The following is a 22,381-nucleotide window of genomic DNA, read 5'->3' as shown; positions in this document are numbered from 1 at the left end:
TCCCTGGGGGTGCCCAAGGTGAGGTTGGATAGGGCCCTGGGCAGCTGAGCTGCTTTGGGGCAGCCCTGCCAATGGCAGGGGTTGGAACTGGATGGCCTCTTGCAGTGCAAAGAGGCTTCCATTTACAGTAAATACTTAACCAGGAATAGAAAGGCTATGCCTGTGAGCTTTCCTTTTTTTACCCCCCAGTCCCTTTCTTCTTGTCCCTTTCTTTATCTTTTTCTCAGTGTTTTTTAGCTTCTGCAACAAGCTACTGCTTAGGCACTGCGCAGACAGCCCTGATACTTCATGTGTTCAGAAGGCGTCATGGCACAAATTGTGCTATCCATCTCCCCCACACAGCTCTTCTTAAATAAGTGTTCTTCAATGAAGTCAGAAAGTCTGCCAAGAGTGTGGGTCTTTGGATCCCAAATATTTTGAAGTGAAGTTACGACTGAAGCTAAAACTTTTTATTGTAGTCTGTGTACATGGAGGAAAACTCAACTCTGTCAAAATCAACTTAACTAGGCCAATCTATCACCTCCTCTGCAGAGAAACTCTACGTGGTTCAGCAGTAAAATTCATCTTCACTTCACCACCTGAGGGCAAACCACCGCCTTCCGAATGCAGTCCTGCTTCCTCCTTAGGCTGCTCAAGTGTCTCTGCTGCCTAATGGTAAAGCTTTTGTCTGAACTGAAGCTCAAATGTGATAAGAGTTCTTGCTAAACGCAGCTTTTATTGCCTTTTTCTGGATGAGTGAGTTGCTTTCAATGACATTTGATATATTGTTTGCCTTTTCCATGCTTGAAAACAGAAATGCTGCTTAAGTAGGGAAAAAACCTGTGCAAATGGAATTATCCATCTGTTTGGCTATTGAGAAATGAAGCTTGCTTTGAAAGCATTTAAAGCTACTTATCAGTCATGCAGGCTTCGCTCTAGTAAAAACAAAACTTGCTCTTTGCTGTAGTCTAACTGAAGCTTTTCTTCTCCCACCTTAAAACTTCAAATCTTAGGTGCAGAATTGCTACTTCTGGAGAGAAAACTATCCATGTGACACAATACCTGGATGAAAGGTATTTAACCAAATGATCAAGGGCTAACACCAATTAAGCTAACTAAACTACATATCTAAACTGCACTCCTGGTGTCCTTCAGAAGCAGGAGTTAACCATGTAGGGGTAATTAAGCATTCAGTTCCTGCTTCTGTTACTCTACTTTTTCATCTTGCCACCCTTCTGTCTTTGCAATGCCCTCACACTCCTTTTTGCAGCAGAACAGCCTGAGCTTTGCACTTGCTCTTGTGTGACTTCAGAAGCACTGTGGCACCAATACAGCTCAATTCAGCTTTTTGCCTCTACATCAGGGCAACAGTCAAAAGCAAACGCAGAAACTTTCTACAGTCCTCTAAACCAATAATTTTGAAACCATTCTTAGTTTCATTGTCCTTTTTAATAATTAATAGACAAGGTGTCTGTCTCATAGGGAAGGGTACTGGTATAATAATCAATCTTGTGTATGTTTAAAAAAAAAATCAGCATCAGGCAAGGATATAGTTTTGAGGAGGGTCGTCATGCAGAAAGAAGGATTTGTCACAATTTAATGATGTTGCATTCTCCTAGGACAGAGCTGTTTTTCTTCATAGTGCCTGATATGATGCTGTGCTTTGGTTTTAGCAGAGAAACAATGGTGACAACATGCTGGTGTTTCCAGTTGTTGCCTATTAGTGCTGTACAGAGCCAAGGCTGTTTCAGTTTTCTCAGCTTCTTGTACTGTTGTACCAGCAAATGAGCTGGGAGGGAGGGCAAAGAACTGGGAAAGGGACCAATCAGGACAGCTGACCTCAACTGGCTGAATGGATATTGCACACTAAGGGACAGGGTTTAGTGGGGAAATACTGGCAGTAGGTGGATGGTTGTTTCCTTTTGCACAACAGGGATGTAGCTAACAGTATGAAAGGTTAGATGTAACACTTTGCAGGCATTCTTGGAAGCAGTGTGGAAGGATGTGTTTCCAATCACAGAGGCTCCCCCTCTGTGACCTGTCCTTATGTCCTTAAAGGCACCGTATTTACACACAGCTGGTATTTCATATACATAGTGTTGTATTTACACATTTTATGAATGTAGACTAATACATCAGTGTCCAGTCTTTTGACTTGCATGGGCTGCATTGAGTGAAGAGGAATTGTCTTGGGCTGCATATATGTGGGCCGCTCTGAAAGGAATGTCTCCTTTTTATTTCTACAGAAATTACAACCGATACAAGTGCACAGTAACACCAGCTGATATAGCAAATTCTCAGCTACAAAATGCTCTTTTTCAACAGTCACCACTATTAGCTCTGCATTTTTGCCAACAACGAGCAAGAGCACCAGCAGAAGTGACCCATTGTCACCACTGCTGAAATGTACCACTCACCACCTCACTGTGCTCACATCTACTATTTGGCCTCCATCAATGCTCAGCAAGTGTTGACAAATGTCAATGAGTGCCATTTTTTTCTACATGGAGGAATTCAATGACACATCTTTGCTTCATCCATGTGCACTTTCACGTCAGATGCCATCTTGTCAGACTGTCCCTCTACTGCCATCTGTCACACGACAACACCATGTACCAGAATGTTGGTGGGAAGGTTCAACCTCTACTGTTGTACCACTACCAACAATCTCATGGGCGACATAATAAACCAGAAAGCATTACAGTCAGAGCAGCCCTCATAAAATATATAATATAGTGAATATGTAAGTAATACAACAGTTTAATTTTTATTATTTTTTATTAAAACATAAAACAAGAGAGCAACGGAACTATAAAAATAGTGGGATATCTGACTTAGTTTTTGCAAAACTAATGCAATACCTGGTTTGATGGGAGTGGTTTCAATTCTTAGTGAGCTCTGAGGGCATTCCGCAGAGATTTTTGAGGGAATTTTATTCCTCCCATGCTTCACCCTTGGAAACAGTTCTTCACAAACATGTGAACTGCCAAACAGCAATGACACCAATAAGGCAGACTGTGAAGTGAGGGATATTTCTATCTGGGAAGAGAAGACTTATAAAAGTCTATTAGAGAGACAGGATCAGAGTTTTGAGTTGAATATCTGCTTGCAACTTTATACATTCCATTTGAAAACCTGCAGGTCATGCATTCACATTGACTGAAATGGAGTCACGAAGATACCAAAAGAATGATAATTTTTTGGCAATCTTGGAACTACTCTCAAGTCCCTTTAGCAGAATGGAAAGCATGGCTGTGTATTTTTCACTGTTCACAGGGTTGTGTTTAGCCAATGCATGAAAGTATTTGCCATAACTTGAGTAGGCACAGCAGTGCACCCCATGCCCTGCTTTCAGCCCAGATGAGGTTAATAGTGCACCATTTGGTCATCCCTGACCAATGGACAAACCTGGGCAAATACTTCATCATCTGAGGAGAAAACATTTATAATTATTTTCTGCATTTTTAGTAAATGTGAAACACCCAGAATTAGTATATTAGTACTTTACCACCTTTTACATAAATATATATACATACACACATATATACACACACACATGCATACAGACATACATAATTGTGTGCAGTCAAAAAAAATCTTGCACTGTTAATTACTGCCTGTGCCTATCTGATATAAGTGGTACTATTTGTGCTTTCTGCACACTCATGCACACGCATCTCTAAGTCCAAATGCATGGTTTACTGCTGGTCCCTAATGAAGTGAGACATAAATACGTACAACCCTGAACAATTTCACTTCTGACTTAAATTTTAGCTTCATAAAATAAAACCAATGATACAAAATACAGTGTAGAAAGCACAGAATTACAGGATAGGAGCTCAGGAGCACATCCTGGCCTGTAGTTTGTCTGTGGTCTAAATTGGTTGAGCTAAAATCTCTGTACATGTGCTATGTAATTTTTAAGGACTTGCAGTGCTGAGACGTCAAACTCATAATTTACTGGTTTTATTGTTCAAAAATCTTACCCGCCCACAAACAGAACAAAGAGGATCTCACCCCTAACTGCATGAACAGTACTGGTAACAGCATACACTAAAAATACAACCAAACGTATTACTGAATTTGTTCAAAAAGGACCTGATGTAACACAAACCATAAATGACAGTTAAAAATGTTCAGGTGTGTTCTACAGGATCTGAATGGTAACTGAGTTTACAGAATAACCTCAGTGTTCCTAAAATTTAAGAAATTATGAATTATATCACTAACAAAATAAGACAGTTTAACTGGGGTGTAGCTTAATGCTCTACTTTTGGACAAGTAAGATTTCAGATCAGAATGTAATTCAATTTATAAGGACTTCGTTGATGATTTTCAATAACATTTCCTATCCATAAACTGAAACATTCAACTCCTGCTCCTGTGAAACCACTCATGTCTAATCACGTCTTCCAACAGTTATCTGTTACACAGAATCCACTGGAATTAGGCGCTGGAATAACAACCCCCTGTTTCTGCAGTTCCCGTAAAACATCCAATATTGAATCCAATTCCACTCGAAATCTCTCCAGCTCTTCATTCTTCCTCTGTGCCAGCTTACGCCACCTCTCAGCTTCACAGCTTTGCCTTCCCTCAGTGATGTGCTGTGTTGGCTGTGTTGCCTGCAAATTACAAGCAAGTCAGCGTGGGGATTGGGCAAATAGTCAGGTCTGCCCCTCTGCAAAAATAATCCACTTAATTATATTTGATGCTCAGTCTCAAAGCCCAGTGCTGATGCTAAATGGGAACAATTTGTTCTAAATATTACAAAAATTGTCGTCGTAGCAATAAATGCCTTTAAATATCTGCACTGATGACAGAAAAGGAGAAGCCATTATTGACTAATGATCCTCAGGAGAATTTGACTTTTATCCTCTCCAATGCAGCAATTAAAAGTTTGTGTATGACAAAGCTGAGCACATAGTATAAAGCCTTTTGCAATCACAATGACTTTCTGAATTGCCATTTAAATGTGTTAATTAAAAGAACACTGCAACAGAAAAACAAAAGCTGAATTATATATTCCCTGCTACTAATGTGCTTTTAAAAGCCACCACTTGTAGGAATTATCAGAAAATATCCCATATGAAGGCTGCTGCAGATACAAGGTTCACATGAATCCGTGGCACAGTCCTATGAGATTATCCAAAACAAACCGTCACAGGAAATCAGAATCTGCCTGCCACTAGGAACTGTAATAGCTTTTTAAGGGAAGCTCAATCACTTAAAGGCCACTTGTAGTTTCCTAGTTCAGCAGTCTTTATGTTGCTGTTTGTTAGTGTTCAGTCTGGGGACTGTTCACTGCCCCATAGCAGATGAGTAAGGGTGCAAAACCTAAAGCTGAATGCACAGCAAGGCTGTGAAAGCAAGACAGATGACACTATTTAGTGGAGATTGCATTTCATAGTATTATTTCTACTTTTTTAAGAAACATTACAAAATATCTCAGTCAATATTACCTGTCATATAAGGATTTCAGTGGAGATGGACTGCAGACTAGGCAGCAGCTGCTAATTTCCTACCATTTCTGTCAATTATCACAATATACAAAGCAAATGAACCTTGTAAAAAAGGAACAGCATTACAGATGCCTGGTAGAATGCAAACAAAAACAAAGTCATCAGCAATAGCAGATTCCTAATCTACTGGCTACTTATACGCACAGTTCCTTCTTTGGAAGAAAATCAAGTACCTGATACAGGAATGTATGAAAGTATTCCACCATCAACAATTCTGTAGGTAAAAGTAAATTTCTTGAGATCTGATTCAAAACTGCAGAACAAGCTTCACAAACTAAGAACTGCAGCAGGTTTGATCATAATCCAAGGGATGAACACCTCTCTTACAAGAAAAAGCTGAGAGAGTGGGGCTGTTCTCTAGAGAAGAAAAGCTGCGAGGTGACCTGATAGCAGCCTTTCAATATCTAAAGGGGAGCTACAGGAAAGGAGGAGACAGACTCTTTAGCAGGATCTGTGGTGATAGGACAAGGAGAAATGATTTCAAACTTAAAGAGGGCAGATTTAGGCTGGATATAAGGAAAAAGTCCTTTACAGTGAGGCTGGTGAGGCACTGGAACAGGTTGCCCAGAGAGGTAGTAGATGCCCTGTCACTGGAGACACTCAAGGTCAGGCTGGACAGGGTTCTGAGCAACCTGATCTAGCTGTAGGTGTCCCTGTTCACTGCAGGAGAGTCGAACTAGATGGCCTTTAAAGGTCTCTTCCAACTCTAAGCATTCTACAATTCAATTTCAGTCCAGCTGCTCTTCTTTGACTTCAGGGATTCAGGCAAAGCCAAAGCTAAAACACTAATGAGCAACTATTAAATACCAAAGTGATGAAAGCATTGAGAAAATCCACAAGGACCGAAGCTCCCCACATAGAAAACAGATGAGGGCTATGTAATCAAGTAAGTTTTAAAAACAAAATACATAACTTAAAAAAAAATGCAAAACTTTTACTCACTGAAGTGATACAAAAGTTAGATACTAAAAGCTGTGTCAGAAGAGCCAACTGTCAAACAACCAATAGAGAACTATCAAAAAGTGCAGTTTGTAAAGGACAAAGGTTATTGTTGTTTTGGGTATTAAATGTGATAGACTGCAGGAAGATGTTTCTCTATTTTTAATGCAACTTTCCTGAAGGGAACTTCTAAGAACGAGAAGTAAAATTATTATTTGAGGAATCTATCACAGCTTAACCAAATTACAAACTCATCACATTCTCAATAGCAAGCATCCATGGTGTAACTGAAATATGAAGTCACAGATAGATAGAAATATGAGACTTCTGGATGTCACATACACCCACTGTCTGCTAAATCAGGGCCTTCTTAGATCACGTTGTGAGGAAGTTACACAGGTGTTAACTGGAACCAGAAAGTGACCAAGACAAAACCACAGCTGTATCAAAAAGTATTTACTCCTTTCCAGTGTGGGGTAAATGAATCCATGCTCATCTTATAAAGCTACAGTTCAAGTGATAAATTGCACTTGAGAAGTAAAGGCACATGTGGCATGAGGTACCTTTAGAAGTTCTTGTTCTCTTACTGCATGCCGGGTCTCAATATGCTTGATCTTCTTTTCCAGGCACAAGAAATGTTTCATTTCAGGACTCTGGCTTTCCTTAGCCTCTCTCAATTCTTCCAACAATTTTGCAACCTATGAGATAATTGATGAAAATTGTTATCACAGTGTTAAGTACTGTATAAAACAGATGCCTTTCAAAGTGTATTTGTGTTGTTCAATCACTCTATTCAAAAGCTGCATAAGACTTGAAAGAGAAATTTCCTTTATTCAAAAGCTTAGAAAAGGCTCAAGGACTTAGATTAGGATCTTTCATTTGTACAAAGAGGCCTGAAGATAGGAAAGTCTGGTCCTCTTTGATAAATCCTATCCCATTCATAATGCATCAAGAAGTGCTTATTCAGTCAATTTTTGTACTTCTAAACATACTCAAAAATTCATAGAAAATATGATGATTCAATGCTCTTACGCTATCTCTTCTCCTCACACTTACTGGACGAAGATCAAATACAAAACTCATCAGTGAAGCTCATTTCTACAGAATGTTTTAAGAAAAGACACACTGCTAACACACAGAGTTACCAACCCTTCGGTCTAATAACTGGCGGGTGAAATCAACTCAGCAATGGCCTATAACTGATGTCCTAAGCCTCCAGAAATCCAGGTAAGTTTTCTTGTAAAGCTCTATTGGTTTATTCTCATTCTTTTCCCATTTTAAGGATCTTGGTATTTCTTCATTCAATATCCTAAGATGTTTTTTGTTTTTTTTGTTTTTTGTTTTTTTTGTCACACTCTTACTATGAGCAAATAAACTGAAGTGAAATCCTTGCTGTCTTTGTCTTTTACCATAAACCTCAGCTCCTTTTATCCAATATCTGAGCTCTATCAAGCATTATGCTGTCCTTGGCTCGCTGCTGCCAAATCCAAGCAGCTGGAGGCACTGTGAGAAGACGCTGCTGTTGTTACTCAGAAGTGACTCCAAGATGGCTTACTATTATTTCCACTTTTCAGCTTGAATTTCTGCAGTAACAAAGCCTATGTTACTCCTTTTTTTGCCTGTCCATTTTTCCAGTAGCTTCGATCCTGCAGGCCATTTTCGTCTAAATTTGTCAGAGGAGCACAAGTCTTAATATTTTCATAGGATCTCTGAAAATGAGTCACTGCTGCTTGTCTGCTCAGTTGTTCTAGTGAAGGAAAGAGCTGATGGGTGACTTCCAGCACATCATTAAATACAGAATTCATGGAGGAGATATGTGATGATGGAAAAATGCCCCTCAAGAATAAATGGGCTCCATGCATTTTGCCAGCAAGAGAGCTATTTGTTAAACACAGAATTCTTCTATGTGCAAGCTGTTAGCAGAAGTATACAGTTATAGAAAACATCCCTGAGCAGCATTTTTGCAATTAGTATTCATGCAACAATCTTGCTGCAAACCTCAGAACAGAAGTGAGAGGGTTTCTCCTCTCTTAGAGAAAGGAATCTCAATTGTGTTAGGCAGAATTGCTGGCATTTCTATCATGACTTCCTACATTTGAAGTTTTAGTTGCTTTCATTTGCCAGCATAATTTACTGAACCATTTAATGCTTAAAATGTATTTTCAAAGCAGCATAAACAAAGCAGTCGTGAGAAGGCGAAAGCTAGACTTTGCTTTGACATTACTTTCTGCATAATCATGCATTGATTTTCATAGCAAAGGCACTCTATTATATTTTCTTAAATGTCAGCACCTGAAACTCAACCTGAAAAATACAGCTCAGCTATGATGATCACCCTCTTTTAACCAGTACCGTCAATAATTCTCAAAGCAAACATGCAGAGAACAAATCTATGGAATAACATTTGTCTCACTGTATTCCCACTGTATCCTGCTGGGATGAAGCATTATATATACACACTGAAATCACTGGCATGAAACAAGATTTGTAGCAAAAGAAAACATGTATCATAACATTCATAATATAATCACAAAGTCTGGGCCTATTTTGCAACAGAGTTTGTTTGATGAAAGATCTTTACAAACCCTCACTTTTCTATAAAGGCTTCACAAAAGAAGTGGAATTTTGCATGACTAAGATCAATACTGAATGAGTTTTTTGAGATAAAGATTAATTATATCAAGAATGTACTACAAACATACTGGAATTTCTTTCCTTTCTTCTAAATTTGAACAGTAAAGAAGATGGAACATGTGAAGTTTTCTCAGTCCTGTATTGAAAATAATTCTCCTTTTCTGCAACTCTTGCAGGTTGACTGCTGTATTGTCAAAATGAGGAGAAAATTAGCAGTGTTCATCCATTAAACAAAGGAAAAGAAAGGGAAATTAACCGTGGGCATGGTGCTCAAGGTGTCTATGTCATCCTGAAGAAGAGGTGAGAGAAGTAATTTTTTCAGTACCTTCAGCACCAGACAAACGCAGCCAGTAAGACAAAAAAAAAAGTTGAGCTAAACACAAACTGGAATTTTACAATGTTAATCTCCAAATGAAACCACAAACAAGTGTGATTTTTACATATTATATGATAGTAATAGAAGTAGTAGAAGATCAGGAAAAAACTGAATACCTCTCAAAAAACATAGAAAGTCAATTTCAGAAGAATGGTTACAACTTCTCATGAAAGACCTCAAATTTCTTAGATACCAACATACAGGGACCCAGAAGATAATAGGCTAAGTCAATTTGTGGGAACAAAGGATTTATCTGACCAAAAATTTTGAATTCAGTAATAAAATACCCTCTTGAAGAAGAGAAAGTCCTGTGTTCTATTTGCTACCCACCACAGCTTCCAAAGAAGAGGTTACAAATGACTTGACCTAACTTAGAATCATAGAATCACCAAGGCTGGAAAAGACCTCCAAGATCATCCAGTCTAACCATCCACCTGTGGCCAATATTTCCCCTTACTCATCAATTTTCATGAAGATCTTGGATATTTCTAACTAATTTTAAAAAGGAGAGATTGAAGTTCCACCTTCTGTACACTGTGTTGTTTTCTTGTTTATAATAGAAACATACATTGCATTTTCAGACACTAATTGCTGCAGGAGATACTCATAAAGATACTACTAAGGTTTATTTAATAATATACAATTTGAGGCATTTTCATTACAAGAATGAAAGTGAGAACAAAAACGATCATCAGTATCAGGTATTCTAAATCTAAATTTAAACATGCCTCTTTTTGCAGGAATTCCTCTCGCATTTGTGAAACTAGGAGGGCTTCCTGATGTCTCTGGTGTTCACTGATTTGTTCTTGCAGATGTTTTATTAAAATCTGTAAAAAGATTTAAAATATTTGTCATTGACATATTCTTGTGACAACATATGAAAACATATACAGGAAAAACGTGCCAGAAAAATAATCAGTATGGTAGTGCTGCAGTTAGATAGTGATAGATATATTAACAATACTTTCAGGTGACCTCAGTTGTTAAACAACACATCTTTTATATATACATATATGTTCTTTAATAACACATGTAAACAAGTCTCACTCTTCAATTTACTCTCCTCAGTTAAAAAAAAAAACAACAAACAAAAACATACATTTGAAGACAATCTGAATCTGTTAGCACTTCCTATCTTCATTCACGTGTGCATTTTCTCCCAAATTTTACTGCAACAATGTAACTGCAGGCTCAGATCCTCATGGACAGCTTCAGTCACCCCAGTATTTGCTAGGCAGCATAAAGCAATCCAGAATCTGCCTGGAGGCCACTGACGATGACTTCCTCATCCAGGCAAGAGAGGAACTGATTAGGAGAGATTTTCTAATGGGTCTCAGACTCACAAACAAGAAGGGACACATAGGGGATGTGAAGGTAAACAACAATGGCAGCAGTGATGGTGGAATACAGGATCCTCCAAGGAGACCAGTAAATATGGGTAACCTGGGGGTTAATACTGGGTCCAATCCCACTCAACATCTTCAACAATGACTTGGACAATGAGGCAGAGAATTCTCCACAAGTTTGCTTATGTGGTACAAAACTGAGTGGTTTATGATTGTGCTTTCACCAAGTGATCTGGTCAGGCTGAAGAAATGGGCCAAACGGGCACTTCATGGAGGAACACAAATAGTTCTGTCCATGGGACTGGAACAACCCCAGGCACCAGGTGCTGGGGGCCAACCAGTTGGAAAGCAGCTATGCAGTCCTGGTGGACTCCAAGTTAAACACAAGGTGACTAGTATATGCTGGGCTGCATTAGGAGTAGTATCACCAGCAGGTGAAAGGAGGTGATTCTTCCCCACTGCTCAACACTGGTGAAGCCACACCTAGAGTATTAGGTCCTGTTCTGGGCTCTCCAGTATGAGAAAGGCATGATAGACTAGAGAGACTTCTCTTTAGTCCACTAAAGATGACAAAGGGATTTCAGTATTTTTGCTATGAGGAAAAGGTGACAGCTGGGACAGTTCAGGCTGGGGAAGAGGAAGCTTGGGGTGGGGGAAATTTCTTAAAAGTTTATCTATACCCAAAGGAAGGGCATACAGAAGAGGGAGTTGGGGTCTGCTATAGTGGTGCCCAATGGCAGGGCAAGAGGCAAATGGAACAAACTGAAACACAAGATATTCCCTTGCAACATCAGGAAGCACTTCTGTGCTGTGCATGTGACTAAGAACAGGCCAAGAGGATGTGGAGTCTCCTCCATAGAGCTCTTCAGAAATCACCTGGATATGGTCCTGAGCATCCTGCTCTGAGTTTCCCTAATTGAGCCAGATGGGCCCAGAGGTCCCTGTGGATATCAGGCACAAGTGGGAAATTCTGTGAGTGCTGTGATACAGGTCTATTTTCGAAACAATATACATCCTACTTGAAAAGAAAATAAAAGCTACAGTGCAAGAAAAACAATTTTAACAGATATTTTTGTGTAATTAACATATCTACAGTGTCTTACCTCTTGTGTTGAAATTCTGCCATTGAGTTCAGCTACTTTGGAAGCAGAATGCTCTTTTGTGTATTGAGAAAGAATTTTCTCTACTTCTCTTTGATGGGAAGCTTTCAGAGCTGCAACATATTCTGCTGTGTCTTCCTGTATCCTGGACAGAAGAAGAAAATTAGATGCATAAAGCAACTACAGATATTTCTTCAAAAATGAGGTGAATTTTCTTACTTGAACACATAAAATATGAAGAAATGTTAGGACAAGCATGCATTAGAAATTTCATAAAAATTTGCAAGAGATAACACCATCATTACTTTTGCTGCCCTGGAGGAATGACAGGGAGGGAAACCTACATTCACAGAATCACAGAATGGCCAGGGTTGGAAGGGACCTCAAGGATCATGAATCTCCAACTCCCCTGCCACATGCAGGGCTACCAACATTGTTGGATATGCGTTTCATTTTACTAGAGGCAGCGAAAATGTTGAAAACTCAACCAGTCGTCTTTATAGGGTCCTCTTATGAAAATCAAGGGAGAGAATTAGATGCTTTCAAATCGTGGTTAAGCTGTGCTATTTGAGGTATTTATTTTAGAATAAAATGGATCGTAATCTAAATATGCCTATCACCTCTACCTTGAATATGAAAGGGAGCTAATGGAAACTATGTGAAGGGTAAAGTTTCTACTGTTGGTCAAGTAACTTCCATTGAAAGCATGCCCCAGTTTGAAGGACAGTATATGTACCAAATATGAATACTATACAAAGCATTTAGGATTGAATGATTTATACCAAAATCTTATTACTGAGAGCCATGACAATTTGTAGCACCGATAAAAAGGATTAATACAGGTTTTCCTGTATGAAAAACTGTGACTGTACACCATTCTGAAAAATCAAAAGAGAAAAAATGACATTTACAGAGAAGATTGCCCAAATATAAGGTAGCTTCACACATGCATGATCATAGTGACTCATCAGCCATCAGCTAAACAAGCAAGTTTTTTAAACGAACACGTTGAGCATTTACCTTCGTATATTATTTTCAGAATAAGCCAGTGTTGCCTGAGACTTCACCCTCTGCTGGTTCATTTCCAGAGACAATTTTTCTAGCTCCTCCTTCAACCGTGTGTTTTCTTGTAGAACTTCCAAGACATTAGAATCAGAAAAGGTACGCGGCTGGTACATTTTGTCATTGTTAAAAATGCCTACAGAGGGTTCACTGTTGATGGAATTCCTTTTCTCTGTTGCTACGATATTCTTTTTCAAGATCTCTTGACAGTTTTCCTTATTATCAGTTTTATTTCTTAAATTATTATCAGACAACATTGCCATCCTTTCTTTTTGAAGTTTCTCTACAGTTTTTGTAAGGTCTTGTATTTCCCTATTTTTTGTGATCAGTTCTTGATTTAGTTTCAGCAGCTTCTCTTTTGTGTTACCTTGTTTCACTTGCCAATCTGTTGACTGTAAGTCTTTATTATCCTTTTTACTTCTGAGTTTTAGTTGGGAATTTTGACTCTTGAGGTTTTCAATTTCTGTCTGGAGGTTTTCAACAGTAATCTGATGGGTCCTCTTCAGATTCTGAAGCTGCAGTTCAAGTTCAACAGAATTGGCTTTATCACTGTTCAGTTTTGGCGATTCACTCTTCCATTTGTAAGCAAGTAGTTGCTCAAGCTCTACAAGTCTTTGCTCATACTGCATCTGGAGAAGGGATGGGGAAAGGGGAAAGGGGGAGGAAAAAAAAAAAAGCAGTTTCCTTAACTATACATTACTAGCCTCTTTTATTGTTCTTTATGTTTACTGTAAGTTTGAAGCAAGATTTTATAAGGATACAAATAAGTATTATTAATAACACTACTCATCCAGTACAAAAATTAGTGAAGTTTAATGAGTTAAAAAAAAAAAACCCTAACACATATATATGATATATATATGCAAAGCAAACCTAAGTCTGCTGCAGAACAGAATTACTCAAAACATTTACTATGAATTCATCCTCTACCCAAAACAAATACAGTTGCTATGGAAATGAAAATTAAATTGACAAGAAACTATTTCATTTTTAGGTAATTTTGTTCTGTTCAGATGATACTGACTCAGACAGGCAAATTAGCATTTTACTTTTGTACAGCAAATCTTTATTTCTGTTAAAACTGCCATTATATTTGCCACGTTTACAAATATTGTCTTATTTCTCAAAACTGCACTTCATGTTTTTAAAATTATCTTCAATTCTAACAGGACAGACTTCTACTTTCATGTATTTATTTAAATTATGTTAAGTATCAATTCAGAGCTACGGAATTTTCCACTGAAATAAGCTGAGGAAAATCTAACTCTTAGCCCAGATAGCTTCTAAGGAAAACATAGCATGTTACTCAGGTTGGATATCGGATATTAGGAAAAATTTATTCTCAGAGTGATGAGGCATTGGAACAGACTGTCCATAGAGGTGGTGGAATCACTATCCTTGGAAGAATTCAAAAAACACGTAGATGTGGCACGTAAGGACATGGTTTAGTGGGCATGGTGGTGATGGGTCAATGGTTGGACTAGGTGATCTCAGTGCACTGTCTTTTCCAACCTCTATTATCCTACGATTCACATGAAGAAGAGGAGGAACAACAGATCATCAGTGCTGTACTTTCCTGCTCACTAAGAACACATGCACTTCACCTTTCCATGAAGTGAAATGCCAGATTTTGGTGCTTCCTAAAATAATTCTTAAAGAGTTGCTATCATATCGTTTTACAGCTAAAATGTTTAGCTGGCAGGAAACCACACTACTGTGTCTACAGCAAGTACAGCTAGGCCCAGGAACTTGTCCTCCCAGTTCTAATACTTGGTTGCACAATTTTATTTTAAATGCTCTTTATACCCTGTGCTCCAAAACCACTGAAATTCTGATTATAAATTCTTCAAATGCTTTTTTGTTCAGCATAGTCTTTGATTTCTGTTTTCATCACTGGTCTTTGGTAGAGACCGGCCACCTTACAACCATTAATTGCAGTGCAGACTACTCAACAAACTTCCAACTTTTACCTTTATCTTTTGAAATTGCTGTTCCATGGCACGGAGACTTGTTTTAGCTTCATCATCTTTACCCTCAAGTTCTGTTTCTAATTTTTTTATTCTTCTTTCCAAAAAATCAATTGTGTTTGTTTTAGCTGAAAGTTCATCAGTTTTCTCAGCACTAGCAGCAGCATAAATCAAAGCAGGCAAAGAATTTGGATAACGTCTTTTTAGAATGCCTTCCATTTCCTTGATCTATCAAAAAGAAAATTGACAGAAGTCAAAAAGAAGAAAGTTCTAATGAAAAGTGAACTGAAATAAGTGACAGAGCATTAGCAAATACAATCCATTAAGTTTGATGAAGAACAACAAATCAAGATGCATTTACCTGAGAATTTTTGTTACAATGATTTTTTAACCGTGTATGTTATTGCTTACAGGCAATTAAGACTCATCATCACTTACTGACTGACTCCTTATACATCATCATATTGCTCTGGTCTTCAGACTCAAGCATCTTTTATTTACTTTCTAAGCATTTAAGCTGCATAGGGCTTTCAATGCTGCTAAAATATTTGGTTTTCTTATAGACTTAACATTCACACTTCCACATTTCACTCTACTTTTCCAGTTGCTTCAGAGAAGTTTCATAACAGGAATTTGAACTCCTACTCTTGAAACAACATGGCTGAAACTGGTCAGAAAATTAAGAATGTACTGAACAGAGACAGTGGGAATCCCAGAAGGTAAACAGAAAGCAAGTGCTTTTGCCCTTTTGCTCCTTTCCTAGAAACTGAACAGTACTTTAACATTAACAGATCTTGAAAGGGTATAATAGCTTATTAGAACACAGCAACAAGAGAACCCTTTGTAAATGAGCATTTACAGCTGTTTCTGTTGAGTATTACATAATACAAAAGTTCCTTTCTCATAGGGCTTCATTCAGTGCTTTACTCTTAATAGTGCTTTTATAAGGATAAGTGACCTTATCTGAAATAAGTTAAGTAAATCAGTTATATTATTACATACTTGTCGTTCAAGGTCCTGAATTCTTCTAGCATCTGCTGCTCTGTCTCTCAAACGCTTCTTCTGTTGTACACACTGATGATCTCCAGCTTCAGCTCTGAGCTTCTCGACCTATCCAATTTATGAGAAAAAATGAATTATACACATTCAGTGATGTTTTCCAGTAGTACAGAGGTAAACATTTCAAATGAACACAGTAACAGAAGTATTTTACAACTTAATAACTGGTAATACCCAGCCTCAGGCTGGATGTGGCTCTCTAGGCTGGATGTGGCTCTGGGCAGCCTGGTCCGTTGGCTGGTGACCCTGCACATAGCAGGGGGATTGAAACTAGATGATCTTTGAGGTCCTTTTCAACCCAGGCCATTCTATGATTCCATGATTCTACGATTTCTACAAAAGTAGATTATGAATTATATTATTTTTGTTTCCAGAAGAATCATCAATAAATCAAATGCAAGCAGAACAGGTTTAAGCATTTTGCATTTGCAATTCTGACTGCATATAAATTTATATCTGTTTTGAATATAAAGACACTCACACTTGATTTAAAGGTTACGGTTTTTCTTAAAAAAGGCATGAGCATTATGGAGAACAAAATTACATTGTATTCATCAGTAGAAATCATTAAGTGCCAGCACCTTAAGTTAAGCTAAATATTATCACCTCTTGTTTCAATTTTTCAATTTCTTCTCTTGCATCTTTAAGACGGGCTGCATCTTTATCTAGAAGATCTTGATTTTCTGCATACCAATGAAGCCGCCTTTTTAAATGAAGAATTTCCTGTTTGTATGATTCTTCCATAACTTTAAATTCATAAGACTTCTCACCTACAAGAATAAAACTCTTATAATTATGTGTTGAAAATATAATACATAATTCAATATATTTGAATGTGTTGGATAATGAATACTATTTTCAGCACATTTCGTACAAGAGCAAAATCAGGATTCTAAATGCAACAGTACTAAAGAAAACAAAATCAGAGAATAATAATTCTCTCATATACAGTAATAGTCAATAGTTTGCAGTTTACCACAGAAAGTACTTAAAAAGAATCCCTGTGAGATCTACTATTCTATACTACAGTTGTAGTATATTTTCAGTAATATGGATGACAGAATATAGAATGTATCCTTTGATATGCATTAACTGTACTCCTCCCACTGAGCAATCAAGCATTTTGAGAAGAGCTCTTACAGCTCGTAACAAGTGTGATGCTTGATATGGGAAGTTAAAAAGGTCCAATTTCTGGGCCTCTTGATGGCAATCTGGAAAAAGTTTAGAAATGGAAAAATTCACAAGGCATAAATTTGGGGTAAAAATAGAACAAAATTTAATGAGCACATCTAAATGGCAGAGTAAGAGTCAACACAGTAAATCTTTCCTTAGGAACAGAGGTGAGATAGAAGGGGAATCGTTTTGCCCACTGAGAGATGGGCAAGCAATCAAGCTTAATAAGCAACAAAGAGTTTGGCTGGATACAAGAAAAGTAGAGTGCCAAAGATACAGTGGCCTCTCCTTCATTGTATGTTTTTATTAGAAGTTTAAACAACATTTGGAAAAGGCCCAGATCACAGAATGGCCTGGGTTGAAAGGGACCACAACGATCACCTAGTTTCAACCCCCAAATACATACATTAGATACATTTCATTAAGTCATACTATACAAAGTAACAAGTTTTAGTCACATATTTTTCTAGTGAAGTAAAGAACAGGCATAAGTATTCAAGAAAATAAAGGTGTTTTACTTGATGTGGATGTAATCTGGACTTTTGCTAGATCTCTCTCTTTCTTAGCTTGCCCCAGGTCTAACTCAAGAGCTTGTTTATCTTGTTTAAGCCGTTTTACCTCTTCTCGTAATTTAGTTTCTTCTTTCTGAGTTTTAGAGGAAACAATAATATGAGAAAAAACACAAATATACACACACAAAAAACGCTGATCGTGTTTTTTCACCATAGAATGATTAAATTATGTTTGTATTGAACACATACTAGTTTTGGCATTATTCTCAAGCCTTGCTACAGCAGAACTTAAGTTAAACACTATAAAATAAAGGTATACCTTTAGGAAGTTTTGTTTTTAATAACTGTTGCAGAAGGAGATAATACTACAGATCTGCTTTTTTGGAGGCACAATAAAGTAGATGGCTTTATTTATTTTGAAGACTACAGATTGCAGTTTAAATGGATGTGTGTACAGTTGACATGTACTGACAACAGCTTATCTTACTACATTTATTTTCTTTCTTGATGTTTTCTGTGTGTGCTCTCTGTTCAGTTTGAATATGTGTGATCACTAGCAAACTTCAAGACTGAGTAGCTGGTGAGTAGGACAAAAGGTGTCCAGAAAAGCCACTCTCTGGAGATTGAGGCCCTCAGTTATGGGGAGCAGCAGCTGGGATGAGGGAGTATGTGCATCAGATTCTGGGCCCAGCCATTCTTGGGTCTACACCCAAGGCTAGGCCCAGTGCTAGCTCCTAGTGGGACTACACGTGTGCATGCATGTGTGTTACTGCTAGCAAACCCTCTCCTGACCTGCTGAATTGGAGAAGGACATCTGCACTGCTTGTGCTTCTGTGTTACGAGCAAAGACACTGGTGTTAAAGTTGTCCAGGCTGGACTTAAGGATAGGAAAGTGTAGCAGCAGCACGTATGAGGTTAAAACTAGGGCAGCTCCTGGAGTCTTAAGAGCTCAAAGTCAGCTGTATCAGACCAGGAGCAATGCCACTGGTCCTGAAGCTCCCCGTACCATCTACTTAATCAGTTAAAAAACAGAACAAAACAACAACAACAAAATACCACCACAAAAATAAACCAAAACCCACTGTGGTAACTAATTAGCACTTTAAAAGAGCAGCATGTTCAGCATGTTCAACTATTTTCATTTATACCTACAATATGGTGGTTATATGTTGTCTTTTGGGGTGTGTGTGTGTGTGTGTGTGTGTGTGTGTGTGTGTGTGTGTGTGTGTGTTTTTCTAAATCTGAACATTTGAAATACAGCTTTGGCGTACACCTACCCGTGCTGCTCGAAGCTCTGAAATCAATTCTGTGAAACTTTGATTTCTGGTTGATTCAGATTCCTGCACAATTTGTGACTGGGTAGTAGTCCTTTCTATCTTTTCTCTAAAACAAAAAAAAAAGAAGAAATAAGTCATGCAATATGGTGACTTGTGTCATGCAAGGGGGTGACAATGGCACCAAAAACAAGCAAAATATGCTCAAGATGATACTATAATTTGTGGAGGTTCAAACCAAAGAAAGAAGCAACCACACGACACATCTCTATACAAAACAGGAAAACAACAACAACAACAACAACAAAACAAAACAGCTGTAAGTTGGAACCTGGTAACCTTGCACAAACTTTTTTGTTGGAACTACATGAAAGAAGGAAAGAAAACCTTCTCTGCACCAATGGAATTCATGTTTCCTTGGCAAAGACACCAGAAATGCACACAGTTAATAATAAGTGGAAAAAATTAGCAACACTGGACACAAATCTAACAGGATCTACAGAGCAGTGAATCTAATGGTTCTGCAACTAACAAGATCTGCTGTGATTCCTGATCTACTGTCAATGTTTCAATTGCAACCAAACATTTTGACATCTGAGCAGAGACAAAAGCAGAGCAAGAGTAGTATATGCATGAAACATTGTGATATGAACAAAAATATTTGAATTCTAACATTGGAATATTTCTCAAACAGAAGGCTCTCACGTTCTCATAACTCTCCAAGATCAGCAGGAAGACAAAGAATTAAGTATCCATAATCAATGTCAAACTACTATCAAAAAAACAAAACCTACCAAACCCACCAAACCAAGAATCACCACAAAACATGCATCCAACAAACTCTTCACTGATTCTCTTCATAAACAAAAATAGTAACAGTAGCTGAAAAATCTACATCAGATGTATAATTTAGCCTACCTTAGGGCTATTAACTCAGACATTAAACATTGATTCTCCTTAAACATTTGTTCCTCATTTTTTTTGTTTTGGATTTGCAGCTCTTTCATTTGTTTGTATAATCTCTCATTTTCCTAAAATGAGATAGACAAAGTTAACATACATAAACAATGAAATTTCATAAACCACTGTTTTACCCAGTTCAATCTATGAATTGCACAGTCTGCCTTCTGAAACACCAAATGTCTCACTATCAAATTTCCAAAAGGTATATCTTTACGCTGAAGTATTTTACAGTGAACTCTAAAACTTTCTCCAAGTGCCTGCTCCCTTTGAATAATTAGTCCTCCTGGGTCATCTCCTTTGTGAAGCTATCTCAGCTGTATTCTCAAAGCATACAGTGAATGAGTGCTGATAGATCAAAGCTCAATCTTCCCGTGTCTGATCTGGGAGCACAGATGGTCACTGCTTTGCAATGCCTACAGCTGCACCAACAAGCCAATGCACGCAAGCCATACTAAGAAATGCTGAACAGCACCTGGAAAATGGTTAAACTCACATATTTTATTTTTATTTATAGTTGCAAGTATTCAAAAGGATCAGTAAGTTTGCATCATCTATTTCTGCATTTGACTAAGTTTATAAATCAGGCATGCTAAAAAGCTTTCCTTGCAATCAGCTGCTCCAAATCTATGAAAAAAACTCACATCTTAAAATAGAACCCTCTGGGCTTCCAATAATACTTAAAACCACACGTTTTCTACTACATTTTGGGCAAAAAGTTGAGCTCAAACTAAACATATGCAAAACACTTTTAAAATGCACAACATATCTGTACCCATCACACCTACATTTCATCTATGTTTTAGATAACAAGACAGCTATTTTCAATGGAATAGAAGTAACTGCTTGATAGCTTTTTTTTCTGAGATAGGCTAGAACACAAATAGAATATGCTGTGTGGTATACCTGTTGATAACCTTGAATAATGACCTCTTGATCTTCCATTTCTTTTCTTATTTGTGACAGTTTTTCTTCAGAGACAGGAACTGGTGCTGTATGATGGATCCATCTCTTCTCCTTAGACAGCTCTTCCACACTTCTCAACTTTCAGAAGGAAATAGACAATATGACACATACTTAACAAACAGTATCCCAACATAAAGTACTTTCCCACTTTTCAACATTTAGTATCCATTACTTTCTTATCCATTTTGTTTTTTGTTTGTTTTTTTAAACAGCTATAAGAGCATGTTAAACTTTTAAATACAAACATACAAACACAGGAAAATTGCTGAAGGACTCTTATAATATTAAAAGATAAGTGAACTCTGGATAATGTAAAAAATGTTACATCCTAATCACAGTAAATGCAGCAGTGGGTAAATATTTGTAAATATAAATGTAAATACACTATTAGTTTCTATGTGTGGGTTTTCTCCTTATTAACAACTCATCTGAAGTAAGATGCATTTAATTTTCAGAAGCAACCTTTCTCACCTCCTATACTAATGGGACACAAAATCATAAAGTACCTTGCTCTGAAGAACATAGTTTTCTTGACCCAGCTGAGAAAGCTCTTTTTCATAGCGTGTTTTCAATTCTACTATCTTTGTCTCCATTTCTTTCTCCTTTTCTGAAACTGTGCTGGTTAGCTGTTGAATCAAATCACGTGCACTGTTCAGGTCCTCCTCAGCAATTTGTGCTCGTCTTAGCAAACGTAGTTCCCTCTCACAACTTTTGACAGGAGAAACAACTGGTAAATCCTAGCAAAGAGAAATTCAGAGAACCATTCATCAACATCAAGTTGACTATTTACAGAAAATTCATCAGTTTTACTTAACCGGCTTGTCTGGCTCTTAGAAACCATATAAGGCACCTGAAGAGAAAAATCCCTTCATTCTAAAATCAAAACATCCTACATATTTTTCCTTTAATGAGTTACTTTCCAATTTCTTAGATATGTGTGAGGAAAACAAAAGAAACTAGAAACAAACAGTTCTCATATGAGGGCTATTGTACAGCCACTGGAGTTACTCATCCATTTTCTAGAAAAGCAGTAACAACTTAAGCATTCAGTAATACATTTTTATACAGTTAATAAGGAAGAAAGAAAATCCATCATGGCACTGCAAATTCAGTCATCCTGGAGAAGTGAAAATTAAATCATCAGTGCAACCCAGGTAGAAAAAAAATAGAAGTACCGTTTCAGATTCTTAACAGAGTAATTTTTAATAAAAATTTTACTTAGAAGTATGCCCATTTGTACAATAAAATTTTGTTTTAGAAATCAATAAGCATTAAAAGTACATAGAACTACCAAGGCAGTAGAACTATCCAAACAACTAAAAATCAATCTTAAACTTACAGATTCTAAAAGTATGTTACTTCTAAAAGTAACAAGAAATATTTGACTGAAGAACTCTTTATTAAAATATTTCAGCACTTCTCAATCCTGTTAATATTACTAAGAATCTTGACAAGTGTGTGTAAACAGGTGTGTAAACCAATCCGTATACACTATAATTGGGAACATCATTAATT

At 37.5% G+C, this 22,381-nt stretch overlaps 1 protein-coding gene across 1 annotated transcript in view; it reads right to left on the bottom strand.

The window, feature by feature from the left end:
* Window positions 1-2,738: 2,738 nt before the first annotated feature.
* The window catches only part of CEP162 (centrosomal protein 162), a 52,727-nt gene continuing 33,084 nt past the window's right edge, over window positions 2,739-22,381 (bottom strand). Inside the window, 13 exon segments of the mRNA XM_010707658.3 lie at window positions 2,739-4,601; window positions 7,001-7,135; window positions 10,176-10,274; window positions 11,897-12,038; window positions 12,914-13,584; window positions 14,926-15,150; window positions 15,925-16,032; window positions 16,588-16,751; window positions 17,673-17,799; window positions 18,944-19,049; window positions 19,859-19,971; window positions 20,807-20,944; window positions 21,373-21,603. Coding sequence (XP_010705960.2) covers window positions 4,383-4,601; window positions 7,001-7,135; window positions 10,176-10,274; window positions 11,897-12,038; window positions 12,914-13,584; window positions 14,926-15,150; window positions 15,925-16,032; window positions 16,588-16,751; window positions 17,673-17,799; window positions 18,944-19,049; window positions 19,859-19,971; window positions 20,807-20,944; window positions 21,373-21,603 — 2,478 coding nt within the window. The 3' untranslated portion in view covers window positions 2,739-4,382.

The sequence above is a fragment of the Meleagris gallopavo genome, chromosome 2 (genome assembly GCF_000146605.3).
Source record: "Meleagris gallopavo isolate NT-WF06-2002-E0010 breed Aviagen turkey brand Nicholas breeding stock chromosome 2, Turkey_5.1, whole genome shotgun sequence".
NCBI lineage: Eukaryota > Metazoa > Chordata > Aves > Galliformes > Phasianidae > Meleagris > Meleagris gallopavo.
Note: the sequence above shows the minus strand (reverse complement) of the source record. Positions and strands in the feature narration are given on the sequence as shown.